This window comes from Aythya ferina, assembly GCF_964211825.1.
Source record: "Aythya ferina genome assembly, chromosome: 26".
In the NCBI taxonomy this organism is placed as follows: Eukaryota; Metazoa; Chordata; class Aves; order Anseriformes; family Anatidae; genus Aythya; species Aythya ferina.
In genome coordinates this window covers 2,783,298-2,808,119 of record NC_140324.1, presented here as the reverse complement: position 1 = coordinate 2,808,119, position 24,822 = coordinate 2,783,298, and the positions used below count along the sequence as shown (strand labels likewise).

Sequence of the window (24,822 nt, the reverse complement as noted above, 5' to 3'; positions counted from 1 at the left end):
TTGCAATTATGAATTGTTAGAGAAGCCCCATAAATGGGGAGCTGATTAATAGGTGAGAGCTTTGCAGCCTGGGAAGGAAAAGGTTGGTACGAAGAGGGGGTGAGATAGATGCCCCTGCTGTTATTGTCACTAGGAAGGGACTTCAGCTGTCTATGCACTGAAGTATAATTGAAGACAGCCACCTCCTTGACACCCACTGAATGACTTTCTTGTACTAGGACATCTTACTCCACCTCTAAGCTCATGGGCAGGTCAGAACAAGTGATGCTATTTCAACTAGTTTAAAGTCGTAGTCATGGATTGGAGTGAAAGGTGTGGAGTGTGAGTGATGAGCTGTGGGGCTGGGTGTCCCGGAGCGCTGGAGTCCTGGCTTAGGAGTGAATTTTACGTCTCAGCTGTACTTGTTTTTTGAATCCCTGAGCCTCTGCTGTGCTCCCACAATCTAGACCAGGATGGGACTGTTAGAGGAGTTCTGGCACCACAAGTACTGGCTACCACCTGGAGCTACCTGGGAAGACATGAAGGAGTCTGCTGACGTTCACTACCCAAAGCCTCAGGACCTCTTGCTCTGCATCCCTGGTGCCCTGATCCTGATCATTGTCCGATACATCTTTGAAAGGTGAGTGCAGCAAATCCAGCCTCTTCTGTGCTGTCATCTGTGTCTTGAAGGGTTGCTCTGGACTTCTCCTTACCCACCTCCTAACCACTACAAAGGGGACAGGGAATTCTCCCCAGGAATACTGAAGCTTTCTGCTTTTTGTGGTTTATGGCATTTGTATGTCAGCAATTTGCCCTGCCATCTCTCATTCCCATACCCGTAACATAACCTGTACTACCGGGAGTGAAAAGACAAGTCACTCAGCTGCACCTCAGCTGTGTGGGGGAATTCACCCTGGAGAGACAGATTTGGGCTCTTGAGAGACCAGCTGGGAGCATGCAGCACAGGATAAGGAATTTGCTGGGTACATCAGGGTTGGGAGACCCCAGATGAGCCAGGCTTCAGCCTGGTCTTAGAGGGTACTCCCAAAGATGCTGCATGAGTCCCCAACTTCAGCATAGAGGAAGGAGAGGGCAGCCATGGCTCCTGCAGCTTCTTGTAGGACCACCCTGTTCACACCACTCCTTCCCCTCAGCCAGTTCTGCCCTCCTCGCTCCTCCTGGCACCAGGGGTCCTCAGTTCATGTACTACAATGCCCTAGCTATGGGCATTCACACCTACCCAGCTGAGGGAAATGGTACTCCCAAAGGGGACCCTGCAAACTGACAGGCATCTCCTTGGAACCTACGTGTGGGAACAATCTAGGTCCACATGGCTGAGCGCAGGAGATGGATCTAGATTGGGCTTTGGGCCCCTTTTCCAGAAAGTGAGACTGACATGTGGAGAGGTTCAGCCCTCACCCAGAGGAAATCAAGGGGTTATCAGTTAAAGCAGGGCAGATGCTGACACGGGCAGGCCTGACAAGATGCTGCCAGCCAGGCAGAACAGGACAATGGTGTGTGTGAAGCAGGAAGGCTGTGCTCAGCAAACCTGCCCTCAGCTGGAGCATGGGCCTTCTCCTGTGGCCCAGAGAAGCTGGGGGAGCTGGGGAAGCACTGTCCCACCTCTCTGGAGAGCTGGCTTTTGGCTGCTGTGTTCAGCTTTGTGAGAAGCTCTGGCAAAAGAGGCTGTAGGAAGAGCCAGAGAAACACAAAGCAGTCAGACCCCAAGGAAAGCTCTGTCCTGGGGATTATCAAAACATCTCTCCACTACCTGCAGGCCTGCAATGGCTTAGCAAATCCCATGTATTCGTGGGTCTCAAGAAGCTTGAAGTCTGGCCAATGGCCAGCACTGCACTCCCAAACAGGGTCTCACTTCCAGGTTAACTCCATATGTGGAGTGTCTTAAGAGCTATAAGGAAAGACAATGAGAGCGTAGCAACCCCCTCCCTCCCCTGCCTGGGTATCAAGTCAATTATTATTATAATTAATTATTGCTTACTGTTATTAATTGTAGTATTATAGAATCATAGTATCGTAGAATCATAGTATCATAGAATTATTTAGGTTGGAAAAGATCCTGAAGATCATCAAGTCCAACCATCCATCTAACTGCCAAATCCACCGCTAAACCTTGCCCCCAAGCGCCATGTCCCCATATCTCTTAAATATGTCCAGCGATGGCAACTCCACCACCTCCATGGGCAGCCAGTTCCAATGCTTAACCACACTTTCGGTGAAGCAATTCTTCCTGATACCAATCTAAACCTCCCCTGGTGCAACCTTAGACCATTTCCTCATGTCCTATCATTTGTCACCTGAGAAAAGAGACTGGCATGCACCTCACAGCAACCTCCTTTTGGGGAGTTGTAGAAAGCCACGAGGTCTCTCCTCAGCCTCCTCTGCTCCAGACTAAACAACCGCAATTCCCTCAGCTTCTCCTCATATGTCTTGTTTTCTAGTCAGCTTCACTGCTCTTCTCTAAATGCATTCCAGCAACTCAATATCTTGCTGTGAGGAGCCCAAAACCAAGCACAGCACTCAAGGTGTGGGCTCACCAGTGCCAAGTACAGGGGGACAATCAGTTGCCTAGTCTTGCTGGCTACACTATTTCTGATGCAGACCATGATGCCCTTGGCCACCTGGGCACACTGCTGGCTCATGTTCAGCCAGCTGTCGACCAGCATCCTTGTCTGCCAAGCACCTTTCCAGCCACTCTTCCCTCAGCCTATGGGACTGTGTGGGGTTCTTAAGGCCCAATTGCAACATCCAACATTTAGTCTTGTTGACTGCACATCCCAATAGGATGTGGCCCATCAGTCTAGACTATCCAGATGCCTCTTCAGAGCTTTCCTACCCTCATGATCAACACTCCCACCCACGTTGGTTTAATCTGCAGACTTACTGAGGGTGCACTCAATCCCCTCATCAAGATCATTGATTAAAATGTTAAACAAAACTGGCATCAATACTGATTATATTTATTAGTGTTGTCTCCACTGCACATCCAGCATTCCTCAGCATTGCCTTGGTGCCATTGTGTCTCTCAAAGAAGAGCACTGACCCAGTAGAGGCACTAGGCTTTGTATGTGCCCCTGAAGCAGTGCTGGACCCCTGGGGTTGGGTAGGTTTGCACCCAGTGGGGCTTTGGACTTCTCTGGCAGAGTGTGTGCAGCCAGAGCAGTGATGAACCCCTGGGGTCCATGCACAGGATACGGAGCTGGCACAATCTTGCTGTGGGCTGGCCCTAGCTCACAGTGAGGGTGCCTATGTTCTCTCCTGTCTGAACTTTCTTTTTCTCTTCTAGAACCATAGCTCTACCCCTGGGCAGGAGGCTGGGTGTGAGCAACAAGCCGAGGCGCAAAGCTCAGCCCAATGCCACACTGGAAGACTTCTACAATCTGATTGGCAGGACCCCAAAGGAGGTGAGTGTCACTTTTGTCCCAAGAGCCCAGCTAATCAATACCTTCTTCCCCTACAGATACCCCAACCCAAGCACACCAGCCACACAGGCATCACAGTTACTGCTAACCACCATGCTAGGGAAGAAGCAGATTGCACCTTCCAACATGTTGAAGAGCTACAATCTCGGCATCACCTGACTGACAGTTTATCAGATAGAGCAGATAGTGTGAGAGGTGCTGGCTTTCCTAATGAGCCATTTTGAGTAGTGCCTATAGATAGGACTCCTTTTTAGCAGAACTGCAAGTCCTTCAGATCATTATTCACATTGTTGCATGTTCCAGGATTTTTAAAATAATTATTGACTTAAATAGGTATGAAGCTTTGTCAACTTAATTCAAAAATGCTCATGAGCTCATCTCTACATTAGTTTTAATCACTGTTTATAAATCATAAGACTAGGTAGTTTTATTTGGACTTTATGCATAAAATAGAGCATGATGGAAATGGTGCTTTTGAGACTGAATACACAGTTGATCAAACAGCTGGATGTTTTATCTGACATTACTGAGTGATTCCTTATCACAAACCAAAACTTTTTTTAATCTTCATTTGTCATCTGTAGCTGATAATCATGTTAAACATACATCAGAGATGGAAAAAAAAAAAAAAAAAAAAAGGTATTTAGGCTCTTACTGCAGATGTTGAATCCCATTGTGCATAGCTAGCAACATTTAACCAGGGAGAGCCTGTGGTAAATTCTGAACCTGTATTTACGTATTGCTGGATTGGAGTTTTAAAATGTCCAAAATGATTTGGGAGCTCACAACTGCAAATACAGCTGATCTATTTTTTTCCAAAGCAATGTGGTCTTCAGGGAAACACAAGCCCACAGGGCAGAGGTGGCCTCTTCCACCCACATGGGGGCAGAAAGCATCAGGAAGGCTAAGTCCTGTTTTCCTGACCTGTTTTCTAGGAGGACCTGATTTCTCTGGCCAAGCAAAATGACCTCCCAGTTAAAAAAGTGGAGACCTGGTTCCGGCACCGGCGTGCCCAGGACCGTCCCAGACTGATGAAGAAGTTCTGTGAGGCAAGGTAGGTGAGCCAGCTGAGGCTTTTGATCATGGAAACCTCCAACAAGGACTGCATGCCATAATGCTGGGAGAGGAACTTTTAAAATGGCCAAATTCCTTCTGACATCAGGAATTTGGGCACAACATGGACCACAGCAGAGCCTGGGTGGGCTGTAGATACCCCATTGCCTTAACAGCACATTTGTGCATGTGCATACATAGCTGAGGTACTGCAAATCTTTATCCAAACGAGTAGGCTCTCCCATGGGCTCTGCAGCTGCTGGGAGAGCACCTGGGAAGACATGATACCACATTTGTTTGTCTGCACCTCATCCTTCTCCAGCTGTTTCTGGCCTGCAGACATTGTGCCTAAATGTGCCAAGTTTAGCCACTTCCACACAGTTGGGTGCTGGATGCCGTGGCCTGGGCACAGCCTGGTGAGCTATCACAATTCTGGAGGAAGTTTTAATTGCCCGTGTTTTTGTTTGTTTGTTTGCTTGTTTTTCTTTTTCAATTTTAGCTGGAGATTTATATTCTATTTCACATCATTCTTCTCTGCGCTGGCTCTTCTGTATGATGTAAGTATGTCAGCTGGGAGACACTGTGACGCGACACCTTTCCAGAGTTCCTCATTCATGGAAAATAAGTCTGATGGTCCTCGGCCATTTCAAGGAACCCACTGACCATTTGTGGCCATGACTAGGGGTTAGACCATGGCTTCAGAACCAAATAAGGACAAATTTCAGGGATGTGGTATGGAAACATACCCAATCTAAATCCAGCAGAACAGCCCCCTTATCCAGATACAAACCTGGCTAGGTGTCAGTAATGTGACCATGGTTTTCTTCATCCGACCCACTGTGTATCAACACCCTCCGTGGAACATTCTGTACATTCACTAACGACAACTGCATTTTGCCAAGCACTTTCACAAAGTTCAAAGGCAGATTGGCCCTACCACAGGCACACTGACATCATGTGTTTACTTAATGGCAACATGAAAGAGTACTTTATTATATGTTATAATGGCTATGGGTTCTTACTGCTGCCTTCTCTTCGCACAGAAGCCTTGGTTTTGGGACCACACTGTCTGCTGGCTGAGCTTTCCACAGCAGGTGAGCTGCATGTATGTGGTATAATTCAGTTTGGAAGGGGGCTCAGGAGGTTTCTTGTCCAACCTCCTGCTCACAGCAGTCAGCTGTGAGCTGAGACAAGGTCACCCAGGTCTTTTCCAGTCCAGTCCTTCAAGGATGGAAACTGCAGAACCTCTCTGGGCAACCTATTCCAGTGTGTGACTCACGTGATGTGTGACACTGTATGACACTCATGATGAAAAAGGTTCTCCTAATATTCACCTCCTGGCTCCAAGTATGCCCTCTCTCTCTCATCCTCCCACCATGCACCATGTGAACAGCCTGACTGTCTCCTTGGCCAGCTCCTTGTAGGTGGTCCATATGAAAGAGCAGATTCTCTCTGCCCTGAACAGTCCCCTCAAAGAGTTTCTCTGTAATATAAGCCTGGCTGGAAGCTGCTCCATGTGTGTGGCCTTGAAAGGGACCTGGCAGTCAGGACATACCTTGAACTCTTGAACAGGAAGAGAAATGAGAGATGAGAGGAGTCTGACCCGCTGTAGAGGGGAGATCTCAGCTCCTCTCAGTCCCTTTGAGAGAGTATGGGCCTTGTCCTGGCTTTGGAGCAGGCTGCCAGCACACCAGCAAATGTTTCAGTCACAAAGGACAGGAAAATTTAGAAATGACCAAGCCCTGCTGACCTAGATGCAGTTTTCATGAATGCATTTTGCCTGGGAAAAGATTTGCCCTCTCCTGCTCCCTATGGCTAAGCAAGCATGTCATGCTGCCTTTTGCTTGTGTTGCAGCCTCTCCTGCCTGCACTGGGCTGGTTCTACCTGTTGGAGCTCTCTTTCTACTGCTCACTGGTTGCCACCCTGCCTTTTGATGTGAAGAGGAAGGTGAGTGACAGCAGCACAGCAGCAACCCACTGGCTCGGTCAGTCTCCACCATGAGGCTCCCCCCTCCCACTGTCAGCACCCCAGGGACTCACAGAGCTCTGCCAGGCCTCAAGGCAGGCAAGGCCCCAGGCCACATACACTCTCTTGTATCCTACCTTTGCATCTCATGACAGTCCCTGTGACTGGCCAAGGGACACCAAGAGATGGTCACTAGGTGGACATGGTAGTGTGGCCCTTTCCTGCCTTGCTCCCAAGTGCAGCCTGAACCAGAGGACTCTGGTTCAGAGTATTGAGTGAGGAACTTTGTAAGGAAAGTTTAATTCATGGAAAATACAGAAAATCTGTCTTCTAGCACACTTGCACCTATGTGTACCTCACTGGTATTTATCTGCATTTCTGCATGTAAAGTTGTTCCTTTGTCTTGGCTTTATGCATAACACTAGAGAACCACAGAACAGTGGGGTGCACTACTGTTTGCCATGTCCTAGATGCAGCAGCATCTTTGAACAGGTGCTGCCAGGTCAAGCTCAATGACTGACACAACCTCTCTTCTCATACCAGGACTTCAAGGAACAGATCATCCACCACATCGCCACCATCACCCTGATCTTTGTCTCCTACTGTGCCAACCTTATACGGTTTGGGATGATAGTCATGCTGGTCCATGATGCTTCTGATTATATTTTAGAGGTGAGTTACCTTCGCCTAGAAATGCTCATCTATTCTCTTGTCTGTGAGTAGCGGTGGGAACTGTGCTGACCCACACAGGTGGGCCACATGTATGTTCTAGTGCTAGGGCATTTAGGAAGTATCAGATTTACTGTTCTTGGAGAAAAGTGAGTACACAGGGGTGGGACAATCTCCAACAAGTCCAGTAACCCTTGCAGGACATGGGAAATCCCTGAAGTCTTTCAGGAGAGTGGTAATAGAAGAACACAGCCACATGGTATAAATGGCAATATGTTTCTCTACAGCTGGCCAAGATGCTCCATTACATGAAATGGAAGCGGGTCTGTGAAGCAGTCTTTGTTGTTTTTGCTGTGGTGTTCATCAGTTCCCGGCTTGTCATTTTCCCGTTAATGTGAGTTACGTTTTAATGTTCTCTAACCATGGGTGTCATGGACTATTTGTACTTCAGGAGAGATGACCCTCCATGGTGAGGGCAGGAAAGGCAGGGAACAGGACACTACAGGTAAGCTTAAAGATGAATCCAGATAGAACTGAGGAACCCCAGAAAAAGCCAGGGTTTTTACATATAAATTAATGTGGAGTCACAGTCTCTGCCTCTCCATTTCCAGGCTCTCACTGTCTCCTAGGCAGGGACTGTCTCTCCTCTGGAGCTGTCTCTCTTGCTGGGATAAGATGTCTATATACAGCTACAGCAACTGACAATTCATGAGCTATCATAGCATTGGGAATTTTTTATGACTACCTTTCTCCATCCTTGTAAGGTCACACCCACCACAGTCTGAGGGTAATCCTTCATCTCCTCTAATCCTGCTCAAGACCTGGTGTGACTCTTCCATCAAGTAGGAAGTGGCCTCCTTCTGTTGCAAACACTGGTTCGTACAAGAGAAGGAAGGTACAAAGTATGCTGGTTAGAATTTCCCAAGAATTTCTTCACAGACTAAGAAAGTCCTGCTTAAAGCATTATTAAGATAAAACTAATATAGGGAAAAAAAAAAAGAAAAAAAAAAAAAAAAAAGAAAAAAGAAAAAAAAGTAGGAATTTAAGGTGACCCTGCATCTATTTGAAATAAAACAGGACAGTGATGAGTTCAACCTCAGGATTCAGGAGGTCAGACACCGGACATGCTGGGAGTGTAAGAGCAGCATTATCTCCAGAAGTCACAGACACCAGTCTTGGAGAACGGTGTTTGCCTATACACATTTGACCACACTCCCAGCCTTTAACTATGCTAAAATTGTTCCCCCTTCTTTACCACTTCCAATTTGCCTAGCTGATCTGACTTACCTTCCCACAAATTCATTCCACAATACATGCATTATATATAGTCTAAGGTTTCAGTTTTCTTCAAAAACCAAACGCTTTTCTTAGTATGCCTAAAAGGAGTGGGACATGTTACACATGCATAAGGACAAGTCTGCATAGGTGTCCTCTGTTCCTGCCTTGGCTCTGTACCAGCACTGACTATGCTGAGTTTTGAACATTGGTCCTGCTTCCCTTTAAGTCTGGATGCCTGTGAAGCTGACTTTGCATAACAAATCCCCAACTCTTTGGCAGTGAAACAGCTCCCTCAAAGGGAAAAGCAATAAAAGTTTGAGGCAACTTTCCTGAGAAGCTCAAATAACACTGATTTCAGTTGTCTACAAGAAGTCAAACAAATCCCAGTGACGTGCTGTATTGTAATGGAAGAACAAAGCAGATGGATGTTCAGGATCAGACCAAGGGTCCGTCAAGGTCAGACCCTGTTTCCAACAGCAGCAAGAAGCAGATGTTTAGGGAGGAGCATAAAGGCAGAGCAAACGGATGTTATATCCACCAAATGTTTCCCAGCTTATAACATCTTAGATTTCATGTCATAGATATTTACAGAGGAGCGCACATGCCAGTGTTTGTTATTTCTCTCCTGCACCAAATTCTGTTCTGTCTGATTTCCATTTCCAAACCAGATATTTATAAACATTGATCAGATCCCCACTCAGTCTTCTCTTCTCAAGGCTGAACAGACCTAGATCTCTCAGCCTTTCCTCACAGGGGAGATGATTCAGGCCCCGTATCATCTTTGTGGCTCTCCACTGGACTCTTTCCGAGGGATCCCTGTCTTTTGTGCTAGGGAGCCCAGAACTGGACACAGTACTCCAAATATTTTCCTCCCAGTCTCTTTGACTACTACATTCACAAAAAAGCTTTTAAAGCTAGTATTACAATGACAGTAAGTTGCCCTTGGCGTCACCCCATGACAGAGGCAGTGCTTTGACCTCCCAGTGCTGCCCATGAAGAGGGACCCGTGGAAGTGGGCTGGAGATTCTGTAGGTGAGGAGCATGACTTCTCGCAGAGAGAGCTTCATGTGAACAGAGGGTCTTGCAGGGTGGTTTGTGTCTGCATGGTCAAGCCTGTATGTATAAAAGCAATGCCTTGGGGTACAAAAATATGAACCCTGAATGCTCTGTGGAGGTCTTGGGAAGCCAAGTTCTGTCTCTGGCCCAGGGAGGACCACTGCCAGATGGTGGCTTCCTGCTGCTTCTGGGAAGAATTGCAGATACACTTTGCAAACAGACCTATTTGCAAACACTATTGTATGGTTGGCAATTTTAATAGGTCTTCTCCAGGTCTTCTGGGACCTGGGATATGTTTTGTGAAAGATGGGTGAAGTCTTTTTCTGGGACAGAGCAAGAAGTCATTGAAGTGAAGCATGATTACACAGGCCTAGCACAGACTGGTTCTTCCCAGGGAACCCATGAGCCAACTATTTGCCCAGTAAGTCTTTTGACCCTTGTAATTGTGAAGACATGCAGACTAATTCATCTCTCCCTCTCTCTCTTTCCCCCAGCACATACTATTACTTTGTGACAAAATTTCAGATGTTCCTCCTAAGCTGTCTGATAAATGCTTTCCTGATGATCCTGCAGTTGTTGCACATTTTTTGGTCCTATCTAATCCTCCAGATGGTCTTTGGTGTCATCCTCCATGGTGCGGTATGAAAAATCTTTTTCTCCTCTGTGCCACCATTACTCATGAGCAAGCCTGAGATCCACAGTGATTCCTGCATGCCTGCAGGGAAGGGGTGGGAGAAGTGGGACTACTCAAAAAAAACAGTCCAAAAGCTTCTGAAGGCACATGGTGAGAGTTGTATTGATACCATTGTTTATGGGATGTCATTAAAATTCAGTTTTCAGTGCACAAGAAATAGCCATGACTATCGCCTTCCCAAATAACCAACTGCCCTCAGCACAGGGCAGTAGTAGACTGAACAAATATATATTGACTTTCAGAGCTTCAGCAATACAAAAATAGAGAGGCATATATGCGGAATAACTATATGTAGAATTAACACTAAGTTATTTTCAGAAGGTCACATTACAAGATTATTATAAGGATCACCAAAAAAAAACAAACAAACAAAAAAAAACATTCAAAAGTCAGGAAAACACATAACAAACTCCAGGTAGTTCAAGTCAATCTCCCAAATTCAGGGACAACCACACTGATTTCAAGGATATGATCTCAGCTATTGTTTTTATTTTACCTCTCAGGTTAACATGCCAGTGCTCTGAATGAAAGCAAAACCAGTCCCCTTTAATGTAGCAAGACATCAGATTTGCAGCTTATTTAAATCATCTTTCTCTCCTACAGAAAAGAAAAGATGCAAGAAGTGACACCGAGGAAAGTGACAGGAGTGAAGCAGAAGATCTGGCAAAGAGCAAAGAGTAACGTGGGGCTCATTGCAAAATACCAAAAGCCAGACAGACTCTCAAAAGCAGGAAGGCAGAACAGGCCTGAGGGAGAGGCCAGACAGGCTCACAGAACCCTTTGCAGCAGTATATCTGAGGCATCATCCAACATCTAGAAGAAAGAAAATTTCATCATAGAGTTTCCAGGCAACAAGTAACTTCAGGAGATGTTTTCTTCACCTCTCCTGTTGGGAACATCACTTTACTAACACTCTATCCAGAAAAAAAATTGTCAATCAGCCACACTCTCACTAAAAACAGGATAAGAGGGATTAAACAATCTGCTGAAGTTATAGCACTTAGCTGTGGTTATCTCAAAACCTTCCAAAAGGTTCGTAAAATAATAAATTACAACTGCTGAACATTTATCTGAACCACAATTTCAGAATATGTTGGCAGTCAGTGCTAATCACCTTATGAAAAAAAGTTGCATGTAAAAAACACTTGTTTTAACTGCCAAATAAGCTTCTAGTTGTATAGTCCAAAACTGTCAGGTCTGGGGGCAAGGATAGACCATTTCCACACATAAAGCCTGGCCAAGTGAGACAAGCTGTGTTTGCTGCGTGAATTATACAAAATAGCTCATGCATCTAAAAGGTTTTGCTAACTGAATGTGTACTTAGTGAAAATGGTCATAAAATTGAAAGCAACTGAAATTCTTCTGAAGGCACACTTTTCTACTAGTCTAAATGGAAACTTTCCATAGGGATGTATTAATGTTGTTGAGGTTTCATTTTTAAAATCTGAAAATAAGTATTACAATGCAAACATTTTAATGGGATGTTTTAAGGGTTTTCTCTATTTTGGATGACTCTTCACTTTGTAATATATTGTATCTGATATCATTTTCAGAATTTATAGTATAACATTGGATTTAAAGTTTATGTAGAAATGAATTATTACACCTAAACAAGCCCGTTTTACCTTGATTTTGCATGATGCAGATTTTTTTATCATCATTTTTTGAAATATCAGTAATGTCAGCTCGTGTCAATCAGCAAATTTTGCTGATTGTCAATCAGCAAATCTTTGAAACCTGCTGGAGGTCTGATATCACTGATAATTCAAAGGCCCAAAAACTACAGAGAGACAATATATCATCATATACGTTTGTCTACAAGCAATATATAGAAACCTACAAATGCTGTCTTTAAAAGCTGTTCTCTACATAGGTTTCGAATATGCTTCCAAGGGGTCTGATATATTTTGCACAAACATTAGGGAAAATTAAACCATTTTAGAGAACTGCAAAGAGGTGGGGAATGAAGGATGGTGTCCCCAGAACACTTTATCATTAAGAACCGTGGCCTACCTCCCAGATCTGACCCATCAAAGAAAAATATAAATAATTCAGGAAAGATATGTGAGAGAAAGGCAGAAGGAACTGGAGCCAACATGCTCGTGTCCTGCTGTTTCCTACAGCAGTGCTAAATCCTTAGTCCTGCCCATCAATCCCCTCTTCTTCATAAGCGATCTTTAATTAAGGGTATATGCAGGTCATATGCTCCTACATTTTTTTTAGTTGTTTGTTGTGTTTTGTTTTGTATCTGATGCCATGACTTTCCTGTCTCTCCCAACTGTTCAAAGGACAGAAAACTAGAGAAGTTAGAGGACAGAGCAGCCTTTTGTGTAACATCAACGCTGAGGCATTTGTGTACTCTTGTGTACACTGACCACTATTTCCAGTAACAACCTGCAAACTACATGTAGTCGCAAAGGTTTCTTTCACTGGCTTTTGCTTCAAGATAATTGCCAAGTAAAAAACAGAACAGCTAGAAATGAAACAGATCTATTTTTAAAATTAAAAATTAAAAAATAAAAATCGCAAATCAAATTTGATACAATGCAGTTCCCATCATCTGTAAAGCACATGACTTTTTCTTTATGGTTATGTTGGATCTGGTATCACTCATACCCATGTATCAAACCTTCGCACAGAGACACAGCCACGAATAGGAAGGGGGCAAGGCAGTTTGTTTTCTATGACCTGGCACATATCAACATAGGGATCAAAGAGGACTACAACTGGGAGGGCACTGTTCCCCTTTCTCTGTCCAAGGAGATAAATTTGTCCATTAACAGTGCTGCATCCCATGAAGAACTTCTTGGTCAAGCATTCCTCATCCACACGAGTCCATTCATCTGTTTCCACATCGAATCGAAAAGCTCCCCCTCCTATGGTGTACAGAGCACTATTCAGTGATGTGATGCAGAGGTCATACCTGAGAGGGAATCACAGAATTACAGAAAAATTAAAGTTGGAAAAGACCTCCAAGACCATTTGGTCAAACCATCCCCCGACCACCAATGTCACCCACTAAACCATGTCCCTATGCACCAAGTCCAACCTTTCCTTGAATACCCCCAGAGATGGTGACTTGACCACTTCCCTGGGCAATCCATTCCAATGCCTGACTGCTCTTTCTGAGAAGAAATGTCTCCTAATTGTTTAAATTGTTGAAGAGTAGGGGCATGATGTTTCCATTTTTCCACTCACCAGGGGCATTGCCCGAATGCCAGGACTTTTCAACTCAGATGGAGAGAGGCTTGGTGACTCCATCAACCAGTTCCCTCAGGACCCTGAGATACATGTCACTAGGTCCCATAGACTTGTACCTGTTTAGAGTCATCAGGTGGTGTTGAACCTGCTCTTCACTTACAGTGGGTGGGACTTTGATCCGCCAGCCTCCATCTATGGTTTCAGGGAAATGAAAGACTTGGGAAGCCTGTCTACCAGTGCAGATGGAGGCAAAGAAGTTGTTGAGTACCTCAGCCTTCTCCATGTCAGTCGTTACCAATTACTCAGCTATAGAAACTCACTCCTAATATAAGAAATTAGCCGCCTATAATTGCTCACACACTATTTTCACCCCTTGGTTTATTTTCACAAATGTTAAAGGCACACGGTGGCCTTTGGGGACTCCTCCTGTCCCCTCAGTGCAGCAGCCCGAAGGAAGCTGGGTCCTCTCTCGTGCTCTTCCTCAAGGCTCTGTGCAGAAGGGCTGCCACCTCTCGCACAAGGGCTGGGGGATGGGAAAGAAGCACTCACACAACCCCTGAGAATTGGCAAGAGTTGTTTATTGCCGGGACATCCTGCAGGTGAGCCTGCGGGATGTCCATGGTGTTCGGTGGCCCCAAGCTAATGCTTGGGATGGAGCCTGAGCAATGAGTAGGGAGCTGGGCGGGCACTCCTGCGCCGCTGTTGGTGCTCTCGGATGGAAGAGAGCAATGACATGCTGCGGTAGTCCCAGGTCTGTTCTGGTGGAGGTGGATCCACTTCCATTTGTTCCTCCACCTCCTCTTGTGGACCCAGCTCCATGGGCTCCACAGTGCTTGGCAGAAAGTCAAGCCAGTCTTTGCCCGGGACCGCCCAAACAGGTTGCCTTCCATTCCGAATGTTTTCAGGCCAGGGTGCCGAGCCAGGTGGTCGTCCAGTTCTGCCTCCAGGTCCCATAAAACTGTCAGCTTGATTTTCACACATGGATTTGAGGCTGCTGACAGTTTGATGGCCATGCCTGGGTCCCATGCTCCGTTCTGGACTGTTGGCACGCCTCTGCTCCCCGTGGCTATCTTCCCGATGCTCCTGATTTTGCCCCATGCCACCGTTACGCCTCTGGGAAGGCCCAGGCCCCCTTTTGCTGGGTGCTTGAGGGGCTGGCCTGTTCCCCGCGTCGTTGCGGTACCAGTGGTACCGCCGATATCTGTCAGTGGGCTGGGCAGAGGTCTCTCGAGCACTGATGTCCCTTGTGCTGCCGGCGCTCTCCCTCCGCCCACGACACATCTCCTTTGTGTTAGCTGCATTCCTTCTTGGTGCTCTTTCGGACAGCATCGCTGTCCTCGCACACCAAGAAGGGCCGCTTCTCGCTTTGATGCTTCTAGTCGTCCTCCTGCCGCTTTCGCTGGCTGTCAGAAGAGCTAGTCGCTGAGCGAGTGGTGGGCCAGTGGCAGGGGGCTTGTTTTATAGGGCCCACGGGGCAGTGGTGGCCACTGTGACCTCAGCAAGGCTCTGTGATGGAGTGGCCCACGCGTGGGCAAAAGCGGCTGTGTTGGGAGCAGCCTGGAAGATGTTCTCACATGGAAGGAGAGAGGAGGGTTGGGGGGGCTGAGGGCCCCTTTTCTGGGGCTGGCTCCCCTGGGCCAGTTGGCCTCCCAGAGAGAAAGGCTGCCCCTCGGCCACAGGGACTGCCCTCCACCTCCCATCCTATGCCATAGGTTTATTTTTAACACTGGTTTTTAGGTAATTTCATTCTATTATTTATGGAAAAGAACAGAAGCAAGGTGTATCTTCAGCCCTAACTCCCATGTGCGCTTTGTGCTCTGAGTGGAGGATTTTTTCCTCACATCACATCTAATCTAAATCTCCCCTCCATTTGTTCAAAGCCATTATTCCTTGTTCCATCACTACACTCCCTGCTAGAGCTCATCTCCAGCTTTCTTTCATCTGAACTTCAGGTTGCTCAGAGGCTCTAGAGGTCTAGGGACTCGAGACCTCTTCCCAAATAATCAGTATCCACAGTACACACCATTAGCTTCAGCTATCCCCTGCCCGAGTCTCCCCATCTCCAGTGACAGCAGGAACACTACCTACTTGTGTTTACTCAGGTTGCAAAGATATGAAGTGCTCCTACTCCTGCCCAAAAGCACAGCCGCTGTCCTATGACTACAGAGCATCATTACCACAATTATCGGCAAGCAAGAAATCAACATTTTATACTAAGCCTCATGTCAGTGAACAGCATTATCGGGGAAGCTTGCACAATTAAACCATAATTCAGTGGATGGATGTTAAGTACTTTACAGATGAGCAAACTAAGAAAGCATTAGCTGCAGGATTCAAGGGTGCCAGCTAGTGACCAGCGACGTCCTGTGTGTGCTCCCAGCACACAGGAGGGTCCCAGGCAGCCACAGAGGAGTCAGGAGGCCACCTCCTCCCCTGGATAATTCTTAAGATGTGGAGGAGGAAGTAGAGACTAAGAGGGGGAGACTTAAAGTCAGAGGCACTGCAGATAATGCAGGATTATGTTTGCTGGAAAGTGTCTTTATTCCTGCTGCAGAATGCAGAATGTTTGCAGTGCTGGCTCTGGACAAAACATCCAAAGCAGCACCAGCTACAGATGGGTCCCGCAGGGCCAGAAAAGCACCCAGGCTACCAGGAGATGCCATGGTTCACTCAGCTACATACCCACTTAGACCTGACTGAGAAAAAAACACTCCTGATTGCTTTGCTGCAAGCTGCTAGAAATAGTTCCATATCTTGCCAATAAATCCCCACCACCAGACTAATGGACCGTGGACAACTCCAGCAGTCTTCCATTGAAATGGAATTACTTGCACACACAAAAAGTGACTGGAAATGGGTGTTGTGGGAACATCCATCTCCTGTCCCGTGTGCTGACGCAGCGGAAGGAGGGAGGACAGGGACAGTTTGCTTCGAGATGTAATGGAGAGCTTGGCTCTTACACACTTGTGGCTGCATCAGCCCTTTACCACGGATCCCAGAGCTCAGGGATGGGAACCGGTCATCTCCTGGCAGCCAAAGCAGCAAAGGATGCCACTGGCTTCAGGAAGCTCTGCCTCAAGCTTTATATATTTCAAATATGGGTGACTTTTAGCTGTTTTCCACAGTCTGTGGATCGTTTCTCTTGCTCAAATAATTTAGCTTTAACCTGAGGCTGTGGGCTTAATCCTTGCTGTCAAACCCAGCATGTAGCTTTGCATGCAGCCCCTGCAGGTATGGGGGAATACAGCATGAATCTCTCTGACTCTTTCAAATTCTAGCAGAGCTGCTTTATGTTTGTAGAAATAGACATAAATAAAAACATATCTGACAGGCTTTAATCTACATTTCTCCAGTATATCATCATCTGTGCTGGATTTACCATCTTATAACCCTCCACTGACTCCTTTCCAGGTTCTTTGCATCTCTCTTGTACTGGAATCCCAAAACTAGCCACTGTTCCAGGTGGTCTCATTGGTGCAGAGGGGAACAATAATGCCCCTCTCTCTCGAGCATCTCTCCTCATCAGGTCCCAGACTTCTTACCTTGGAAGCGGGGAAAATGAGATGACATCCCAGCTGTCCGTCTCTGTGTTCAGCCTTTGCACTCCACCATAGACGTGTCCATTTTCATCCAAACCACAGACCACATAGATCCTGGTCCCCACACTGACCGCATCTCCTCTCTCCACAGGTTGAACCATAGGACTCATGCTTTCCCACTGTGGGTCCACCAAAGCCATGCGCTCCACTTCTGCGATTATCCCTTCATCTGTGCTCCCTCCAAGTACATACAGGTAGAGCCCTGCTCCTACTGCACAATGGCTATTGCGAGACATCTTCATGGCAGGCCCTTCCAGCCAGCTATTACTCAAACAATTGTAGATCAGCACCCAATCGACACTATACCACACAAACTCATCCCGGAAATATCCTCCTGTCACAAAAAGGAAGTTCCCTGGAAAGACAGCAGAGAAAAGGATCAGTTACGCAAAGGCTAAAAATTGGTCCTGAGGGCTTTCTTTTTGTTATTTTTTTTTTTTTTTTCCTCTGAGCTGTACTAGTAGGCTGCAGGATGAGCAAAGAAAACAACTGCTCTTTGTATTTGCAGGCAATATTTGATTCCTCATCTGCCCAGATATGCTGGGCATAGAGGATGAAGCAACTCTTTCCAAGTTGGCTCCCACTCTTGAACAGAACCATGAAAGCAGAAAAGAACCTCTGGGGATCTCACATCCAGCCTTCCACTTGAAACGGGACTATCACCAACACTAAGTAAGGGAAGTCATGGTTTTTGAGCTGTCTTGAAAGCCTCCAAGGATGAAGACATCACAACATTCACAAGTAAATTTATCTTAAAGGCAACTATAAATCAGCAGTCACCACCTGTCAAAACCAAGGCCAAAAAAAATGCTTAAAGTCATTAGACTCACTCCAGATCAAGCTAATGTGAGGAGTCCAATACCAATACATTTATTGTTCCTGCTATAAGAAAAAATAATTCAGCCTTGCCTAACATTCTTCCACGGCTATGGAAGACAAGGCCATTCCTTGAACACAAGCAAGGTTTTTGGTTATATTTTATAGGAAAAAGCAGCTGAATTTGCTGCATTTAAGACTCTAAATAAACCTCAGCTTTTCTTTGTGTTTGCTCAGTCCCACTTGTTGGCATCACTTGAGGTACAGGTCTGCAAGTTACCTACTGCTGCCACTGCATATTGCGTGAGGTTTCTGCGCTGCAATGGAGAACAAGCCTGCCAGGTCCCTGTTTTAGGTTGAAACAGAAATAATTCTTGTTGTTCGTTGTCATGCTTTCCTCCCAGGACATATAAGGTGTCATAGCTCCGACCAGCATTAGGACACAGCTTCAGATTTTGCCAGCTGGGTGGAGGACAGCTGTCTAACTTCCTTATTAGTCTGGAGAAGGTATCTGACTGTCCATGGCGCTTGCTGCGTTTCACCAAGACATCGAGGAAGGACAAACTCAGAAAAGCAACCCTGACTTCGCCCACCAAATCCAAGAAGTCTTCCTCCCTCGTTGCTGGGTCCTCCATTATCCACCTCATAATACTGTCAAAAACCACATCTTCTCGAGGAACAAATAGCTCATCACTTTTTAGGAAGTGCATCAACGTTTCTTTGGGTAGAGCCTTGAATTCTTCCTGACACATCACATCCCCCCAGTGGGTGAGAGCTACATTCATAGCAGATGCATGCAGCTCTACAAAGGCAAATTGCTGTGAGTAGGTCATCAGGCCCAGACAGTTGGAAACATGCAGCTCCCTCTCCAGAAATTTCTCACACAACAGTTTCACCCTGTCAAACTGTAAAAAATCAGCTGTTTCCAGTAAGCTGATCACATTTTCTTGACCTATTAGCACTTGGGCTGTGCGAGTAAACTCAAGAAGTGCCTGAAAAGGTGCTGCATCGATCCCTCTGATCACTATATGGTGCTCGGTGCTCTCTCTTGCACCCCCAAAAAACATTGCTTCAAAATATCGGCTGTGCAGTGAAAGTGCCCTTCGGCTGACCTGAAAGAGTCTCTCTCCAACCTCAAGAACCGTGTCTGCAACCATTTCTGCCTGAGTTCCCAGCTCTTCTGCGTCTTGCATGGACTCCATGTCTGTTGACTGCTGACCAGTTAAAATTAACTCCGTCCCTACGCAGTCTTTACTCATGTGAGGTCTCTGGAAACATTATCCGCCCAGCTCCAGGATAAATACAAGATAAGCCAACCTTAGCCTAAAAATAGAATATGTTTTCCACCCTCCTGCTTTGCTTTTCAGCCTTTCCTGCTGCTTTCAGAGCAGCAATAGCAGGAAAGCTGTTTAACTACAAAGAGATAGATTTAATTGCCACCCACCTTTGCTAGGCAATACCAAAGTCAATTGGGGGAGCTGTTCTCCAAGCAAAAAGCCTAGACTAGGAGGAGGAGGGAGGTAAAACAATCAAAACCTTCCCAAGCACTGACTACACCTAAGGAAGTTATAGATTATCATTGAACCTGCTGGTAGAAGTAAAAAATGACTTATTACAATGCTTTTTATTTCTGAAAAACAAAAACTTAAGACTTTCCAAGAAAAACAATTTCCCCAAAGCTAGATCCTTCACCAATTTAACTTTGATATCAAATTCCAGATTGCTTGCAGTATTTGTTAAATATTTAGCTTTAAGCTTTAATAAGACATGGGGAGACGGAAAGAGCCCCCACGCAAATACCAAAGGCAGCCACGTACCTAGCCAGCCTCAACCTCGATGCACTAAACCAATAGTCATAGAACAAGCAACAGATCACTCGCTGATTCCACACTGTGGATTTCCCAGAGCATTTAGACCAAGCTGTTAAGTGGAGGGATTTGCACCCTGACTTTGAACTAGGGCTACTTACCCTAGTGGTTTTCAACAAACAGAAGAGTGCTACATGGATCTAGTACACCTATTTCTCTCTGCAGGTGAACAGGGGGAAGTGCCAATCTCTCCTGGTAACCAATGATAGAACAAGGGAATAGCACAAAACTGCACCAGGGCAGGTTCACACTGGATGTAAGAAAAAAATTCTTTACTGTGAGGGTGGTCAAACACTGAAATAGGTTTCCTTAGAGAAGCTGGTGATGGCCCATGCCTGTCAGCATTCAAGAGGCACTTGGACAATGCCCTCAATATGCTTTAACTTTTGGTTAGCGCTGAATAGGTCAGGCAGATGGACTAGATGATCTTATGGACTAGATGATCTTCGAAGGTCCCTTCCAACTGAACTATTCTGTTTTGCAGTATTACAAAAATATGTTGGAATGAGCATGACTCTACAGACAGCTATGGAAAACACTTGAAGAATTAACCCCTAGGAGCTGAAAATCCAGAAGCACTTGTTTATACAGGGTTTTATGTCACACTAGACAAATGGTCTCTGTCATAGCTCCCTGGACAACTCTGATATACTGAACTTGAATCAACTTACTGCAAGTTCCCAATCATTTTAGAGTTGACCCAGGAAAAGCCACGAACAAGTTGCTGTTGCCAAAATGAACAGCCAGTATAGCCTGCCCCTGCCATGCTTTCTCAAAGATGTCCAGAACAAGACTCTTGCTGCAACCAAAACCCTTCACCCAGCTACAACCTCCTTGTAAAGGGTCCACAGGAAACAGAAAGTAGCAGAAGCAGGTTGCCTACAGGCTAGATGCAGGCATCTTCTACAAGAGAGTCTAAAATGCCTAACAAATGCAGATGTATTCACATAAGGGACCTGAAGCTATAATTTTTCATTGCTTTCCTGCCTTAGAATGGAACACTATTTCTGATCTTGTCACTTCTTCTTTTGCTGTGTTCACCCACCCCTTGAACAAATGTCTTTTAGGTTTAGAAATATGGAGAAGTTGCAATGGCAGATGTAGACCCTTTTTTCAAACAAACAGACATTTAGAAACAAGTTAATTTGCATTTATTCACTCACAAGTCCTCAAATCCTGCTATTTGAAGTATAAAAGAAATAAAGTGTTTACTTACAAATCAAATTATTATAGCCATCCCCTCGTGGTTCTTTTATATAAAAATCAGCAGTATTTCCAGACACTGCCTACAACTGAACATGCTTCCTCTAAAGTTTCAGCTATCAAACAGACACTTCCGTAAGGTTCACATCAATCAGCTGAGACACAATCATGTGACAAGTTAGTCCAATTTTCCTGCAAAAGTGTGGGAGCCTTCCAATTGCAGATTTTTTGGGTTGTGATCTGTGCAACAAGTGCTAGAAAATATCTTCTTAGCTATGTAGCTTGTATAGGTGATAAGGTACCATATGATGGAAGTATTTCTCCTGCATGCACTGGAACAAGCAGGAAAGAGACCAAAATCTAAAGAAGGAAGACTAAAACACAACACAAAATGCTTCCCAGCTGAGTCCTGAAAACTAAGAGGAAGAAAAACACAACCTAATCTATTTGGATCCATTTAGTTTAAAAACAGTTGTAATGTATTTAAAGATGCACAACATATAAACAATATTTGGGGCATTCTTTACTAATTTTAATGTGGTTGTTTCAAAATTCACAATATCAAGAAGATTTCTGACAATTCCTAGATAGCATATTCTCTCCTGTCAGCTCTAAACACTGTAGAGCTTCACATTTATTTGAAAAAAAATCAGAACTTACTTCTTGCATACCACACCCTGTCCTGCACTTCTAATGGAAAACCACAAAAATAAAAGCTGTTTTTCACACTAACAAACACATGTTCAAACTCCTCCCACAAATCAGGGAGCTTCACACACACGGATAGTTTCCTCCATGATTTGTACCCCCGAAGTCTTCAGAGATAACACAAAGCCATTAGCCATCCTGCTGCTGAATGAAAGGGTTTGGAATTGCTTCCATGCCATCCTGTGGACAGATGAGAACCACAGAAGTCCCTCTGCAGACCACAAGTCCCAGCTGACGTGTGTCTTCTGTTAATTTGTATTGATCATCTGGGTCTGAAAAAAAGAGATCCATAGTTACAATGGCAACATAAGGAAGATAAACCAAATTTCCTCAACTTCAAAAAGCACAGATGTTATTTTTCCAGACTTCCCAGCTTGCTTTTTTTTTTTTTTAAATTGAGCACAGAAGACTACAGAAATAATGCAGTAACATCTGACATTTTCAGCACATTATTGCTTTATTAGCTTTCAAAGCAACAAATTTATCTTTTAACAAATTCACTCTTTAATTCACCTAACCAAAAGCATAGATACAAACATTAAAAAAAAAGGAAGAAAAAAAAGATCCTGATACCATTTCAAATGACCTTACAGACAAACACTTTCAGTGGATTGAAGTGAGACCTCATAGTGGCCTATAGCTTTCTCATGATGGGGACTAGAAGGGTGACAGGACCTGAGGAACAGCATAAAGCTGCTTCAGGGGCAGGTTGGGTATTAGGAGAAGGTTCTTCACTGAGAGACTGGTCAGGCACTAGAACAGGATCCCTGGAGAAATAGTCAGTTTTAAGCCTGCTGGCGTTCAAGAAGATTTGGACAACGCTCATGGATATATGGTTTGATTTTCAGGCTGTCCTGTGTAGAGCCAGGAGTTGGATTTGGTAGACCTTGTGGGTCCCTTCCAACTCAGAATATCCTACAACTCTGAAAAAAAATCATAGGTCTATTAGCTCTAAGAAGCTACAGAAGACTTTAGTTCCATGGGTATAAAGAGATTGCATTTACAGTACAGTTTATAAGACTATAAAATACTAATTCTTGCTGAAAAAGTGCTTCTCATGCTTTTTGCAAGACTGGCAACCCTCCAGGTCAAAGGCACTCTGCCTATCTGAAAGAGAACGCTTCTTCATTCCAGCTTTATAGGACAGGAGTACCAAATACAGGAGCTCAAGCAAAGACTAGCAATGCTCTGCAACAGAAAATACACTTAACCTGTGTTATTTCATCCACTCATGCTTAATTCCTGTCTATGAGTCTCTGTTCAGGTGATGTCAACCTACCATTTTTGGTTATTCACTCACAGAGCCCTAAGTTTTCTGTTAAGCGAATCATTGGGGGGGGGGGGGGGGGAAAGAGATGCTTTACAGAGATAGTGTATTACTTACCTCTCATATATTCAATGGTACCATCAAGCACAAGGTTCAGTAGAGGGTCAAATCCTTTCAAGACACCGCTTGCTATTAAAAACCACACACAAAAGAATAATTAAAGACCAAAACCAGGAACACAGAAACGCAGGAGGTTGAGAACTCACTCAGTTCTCCAGATACATTCCCTTCCTCAAGCAAGAGGATCAAAAGAGTGACAAATATTAAACAGCACACTTTATCAAAATGCAGAAGCGTGAGAACCCAGCCTGTGTTGTATTCCAGTTTTTACAACTAATTACAGAACTGTTAATGCCTTAAAGATCATTTTGAGTTTTCAGCCAGTTTCATAAGCATTTTAAGAATATCTCAGCATAACAAATCAATACAAAGTCAAAACATTAAATAGGTAAAACAAAGACCCCTTACAGAAGTGGAATGTCAAAAAGAAGGAAAAACTTTTAATATCTTCCCTCAGACAATCCATTTTCTAGGTGCTTTTCTGGGATGTAACCTTTTCAGCATAAGCACTAGCTTTATAGGAATGCACTGCAGACAGTCAGTGGCTCTATTCTAAAACAGAACACAGTTCTTCAAGACTGGTTACTAAAATTGCAGGACTACACATATAGATCTCTCTTATTGAAAAATACTTGATTATCAGCATTACTATCATTGCTACCAGCCCAAACCAAGGAACATACTCCTGTATCTGAGATGTTAAATGAAGATTATAAAAGTAATAGCATGATTTTTCTGAGAAGAAAATCTAAACCATTAGACTCAACAGAATTGAACGTTGCTCAAAAACTACCAAAAAACCACCCCCCCACTTAACAGTAGAGTACAAATAACTTCCAAAACTCTAAGCATCAGGGCCCACCAGACTTTAAATGAGATTTTTGCAAACAAATTCGCAAAGCTAACGTCCAGCATCTCCCACACAGCATTTTGTTAGCTTTCAGACAAACAGGTGGCCTGCAGGTGGCACTATCAGATGCTCACGGATAGATAGCTGTAAATACGACAGGAGGAAATAAGGAAGGAAACATAACTGCTTTGGAAGTGATGGAGAGACATGGAAATACCTTGAAACAATCTAAGAACTCCAGGCACGTTTTAGCAAGCTAAGAGATGAGAGGGAAAACAGGTGTGTGAATCATAACACCTAAGAATGTTTCTTTGCTGCTTTAAGAGCACTCTTGAAATGTAAGGAGTCAGGAAAAAGGAACGAGAACTAACAGAAGATGGAAAAAGGTGCACAGATGAAATACAGAGATAAAATCTCAGCCAGGGGATTAATAGAAAGATCAAAGGAGATACACTTCGCACAAGTAAATAGCAAACTGTAATGAATGAAAGCACCCGTTATTCATTGCCTTTCCTCGAAAGAAAACAAGAAAGAAGAACGCAGCCCCAGAAGAGAAGGGAGTCATAACGTGAGGAGATGCACAGAGAACCTCACTCTGGGGGCACCCGTGCCCGGATCCAGCCCGCTGCCGGCTCACCTTCTCTCCCCCCTTGAAACTTCACCCGGATCGTTTTGTCGATGTACTTGGAGAGGTCCAAGATGCTCTCCTTCTTCTTCTTCTCCTTATCCTACAGCAGCGGAGCGAAGGCAAAGCTGGGTTAAACAGGAGCCTCCCCCAACCCAACCCAACCCAACCCCCTTCCCTCCCCGTCAACTTAGGCGCTTTTTACACCACCCTCTTTATAGCACCGCTACGGAAATCACCCCGAGGCAGCTACGGACGAGCGCGGAGCGAGGGGAGCGGCTGCCCGGCGCCCCCCGTGGAGGCGCAGCCCCCTCCTCACCGCCATCTTGCCCGCGCCGCCACCGCCACCGCCGCCGCCGCCACCCCCGCCGACGTTCGCCATTTCATTTGCCGCCGCCAGAAGTGACGTCGCCTCCCGGGTAAACACCCA

At 45.1% G+C, this 24,822-nt stretch overlaps 3 protein-coding genes across 3 annotated transcripts; 1 reads left to right on the top strand and 2 right to left on the bottom strand.

Moving 5' to 3' along the window:
- Positions 1–452: 452 nt before the first annotated feature.
- Positions 453–10,816, top strand: LOC311423841 (ceramide synthase 4-like; the record flags this gene model as incomplete). Its single annotated transcript, XM_084498340.1, has 10 exons — positions 453–619; positions 3,284–3,401; positions 4,355–4,473; positions 4,972–5,029; positions 5,516–5,566; positions 6,328–6,420; positions 6,982–7,110; positions 7,395–7,501; positions 9,936–10,080; positions 10,739–10,816. The coding sequence occupies 10 exons, from the start codon at positions 453–455 to the stop codon at positions 10,814–10,816; spliced, it is 1,065 nt and encodes a 354-aa protein (XP_084354466.1).
- LOC311423840 (kelch-like protein 23) lies at positions 10,279–20,632 on the bottom strand. The gene is made up of 3 exons (XM_084498339.1): positions 18,032–20,632; positions 16,879–17,290; positions 10,279–13,058 (listed from the first exon to the last, which is right to left on the bottom strand). Exons 1-3 carry the CDS (start codon positions 19,008–19,010, stop codon positions 12,746–12,748), a joined length of 1,704 nt encoding a protein of 567 aa, XP_084354465.1. The 5' UTR covers positions 19,011–20,632; the 3' UTR covers positions 10,279–12,745.
- A 115-nt stretch (positions 20,633–20,747) lies between these two features.
- On the bottom strand, positions 20,748–24,818 carry LSM7 (LSM7 homolog, U6 small nuclear RNA and mRNA degradation associated). Its single transcript, XM_084498341.1, has 4 exons — positions 24,712–24,818; positions 24,405–24,495; positions 22,915–22,986; positions 20,748–21,802 (listed from the first exon to the last, which is right to left on the bottom strand). The coding sequence occupies exons 1-4, from the start codon at positions 24,772–24,774 to the stop codon at positions 21,660–21,662; spliced, it is 369 nt and encodes a 122-aa protein (XP_084354467.1). The 5' UTR covers positions 24,775–24,818; the 3' UTR covers positions 20,748–21,659.
- Between the last annotated feature and the right edge of the window lie 4 nt (positions 24,819–24,822).

Coding starts and splice junctions, on each gene's coding strand:
- LOC311423840 (XM_084498339.1), bottom strand. CDS start 19,010: ATGAGTAAAGACTGCGTAGGGACGGAGTTAATTTTAACTGGTCAGCAG. Junction 17,291..18,031: donor ATATGCAGTGGCAGCAGTAG/GTAACTTGCAGA, acceptor CTGTCTTTCCAG/GGAACTTCCTTTTTGTGACA. Junction 13,059..16,878: donor TCATTTTCCCCGCTTCCAAG/GTAAGAAGTCTG, acceptor ATTCCCTCTCAG/GTATGACCTCTGCATCACAT.
- LSM7 (XM_084498341.1), bottom strand. CDS start 24,774: ATGGCGAACGTCGGCGGGGGTGGCGGCGGCGGCGGTGGCGGTGGCGGC. Junction 22,987..24,404: donor GTTTCAAGGGGGGAGAGAAG/GTGAGCCGGCAG, acceptor GGTTTTTAATAG/CAAGCGGTGTCTTGAAAGGA. Junction 21,803..22,914: donor TACCATTGAATATATGAGAG/GTAAGTAATACA, acceptor TCTTTTTTTCAG/ACCCAGATGATCAATACAAA.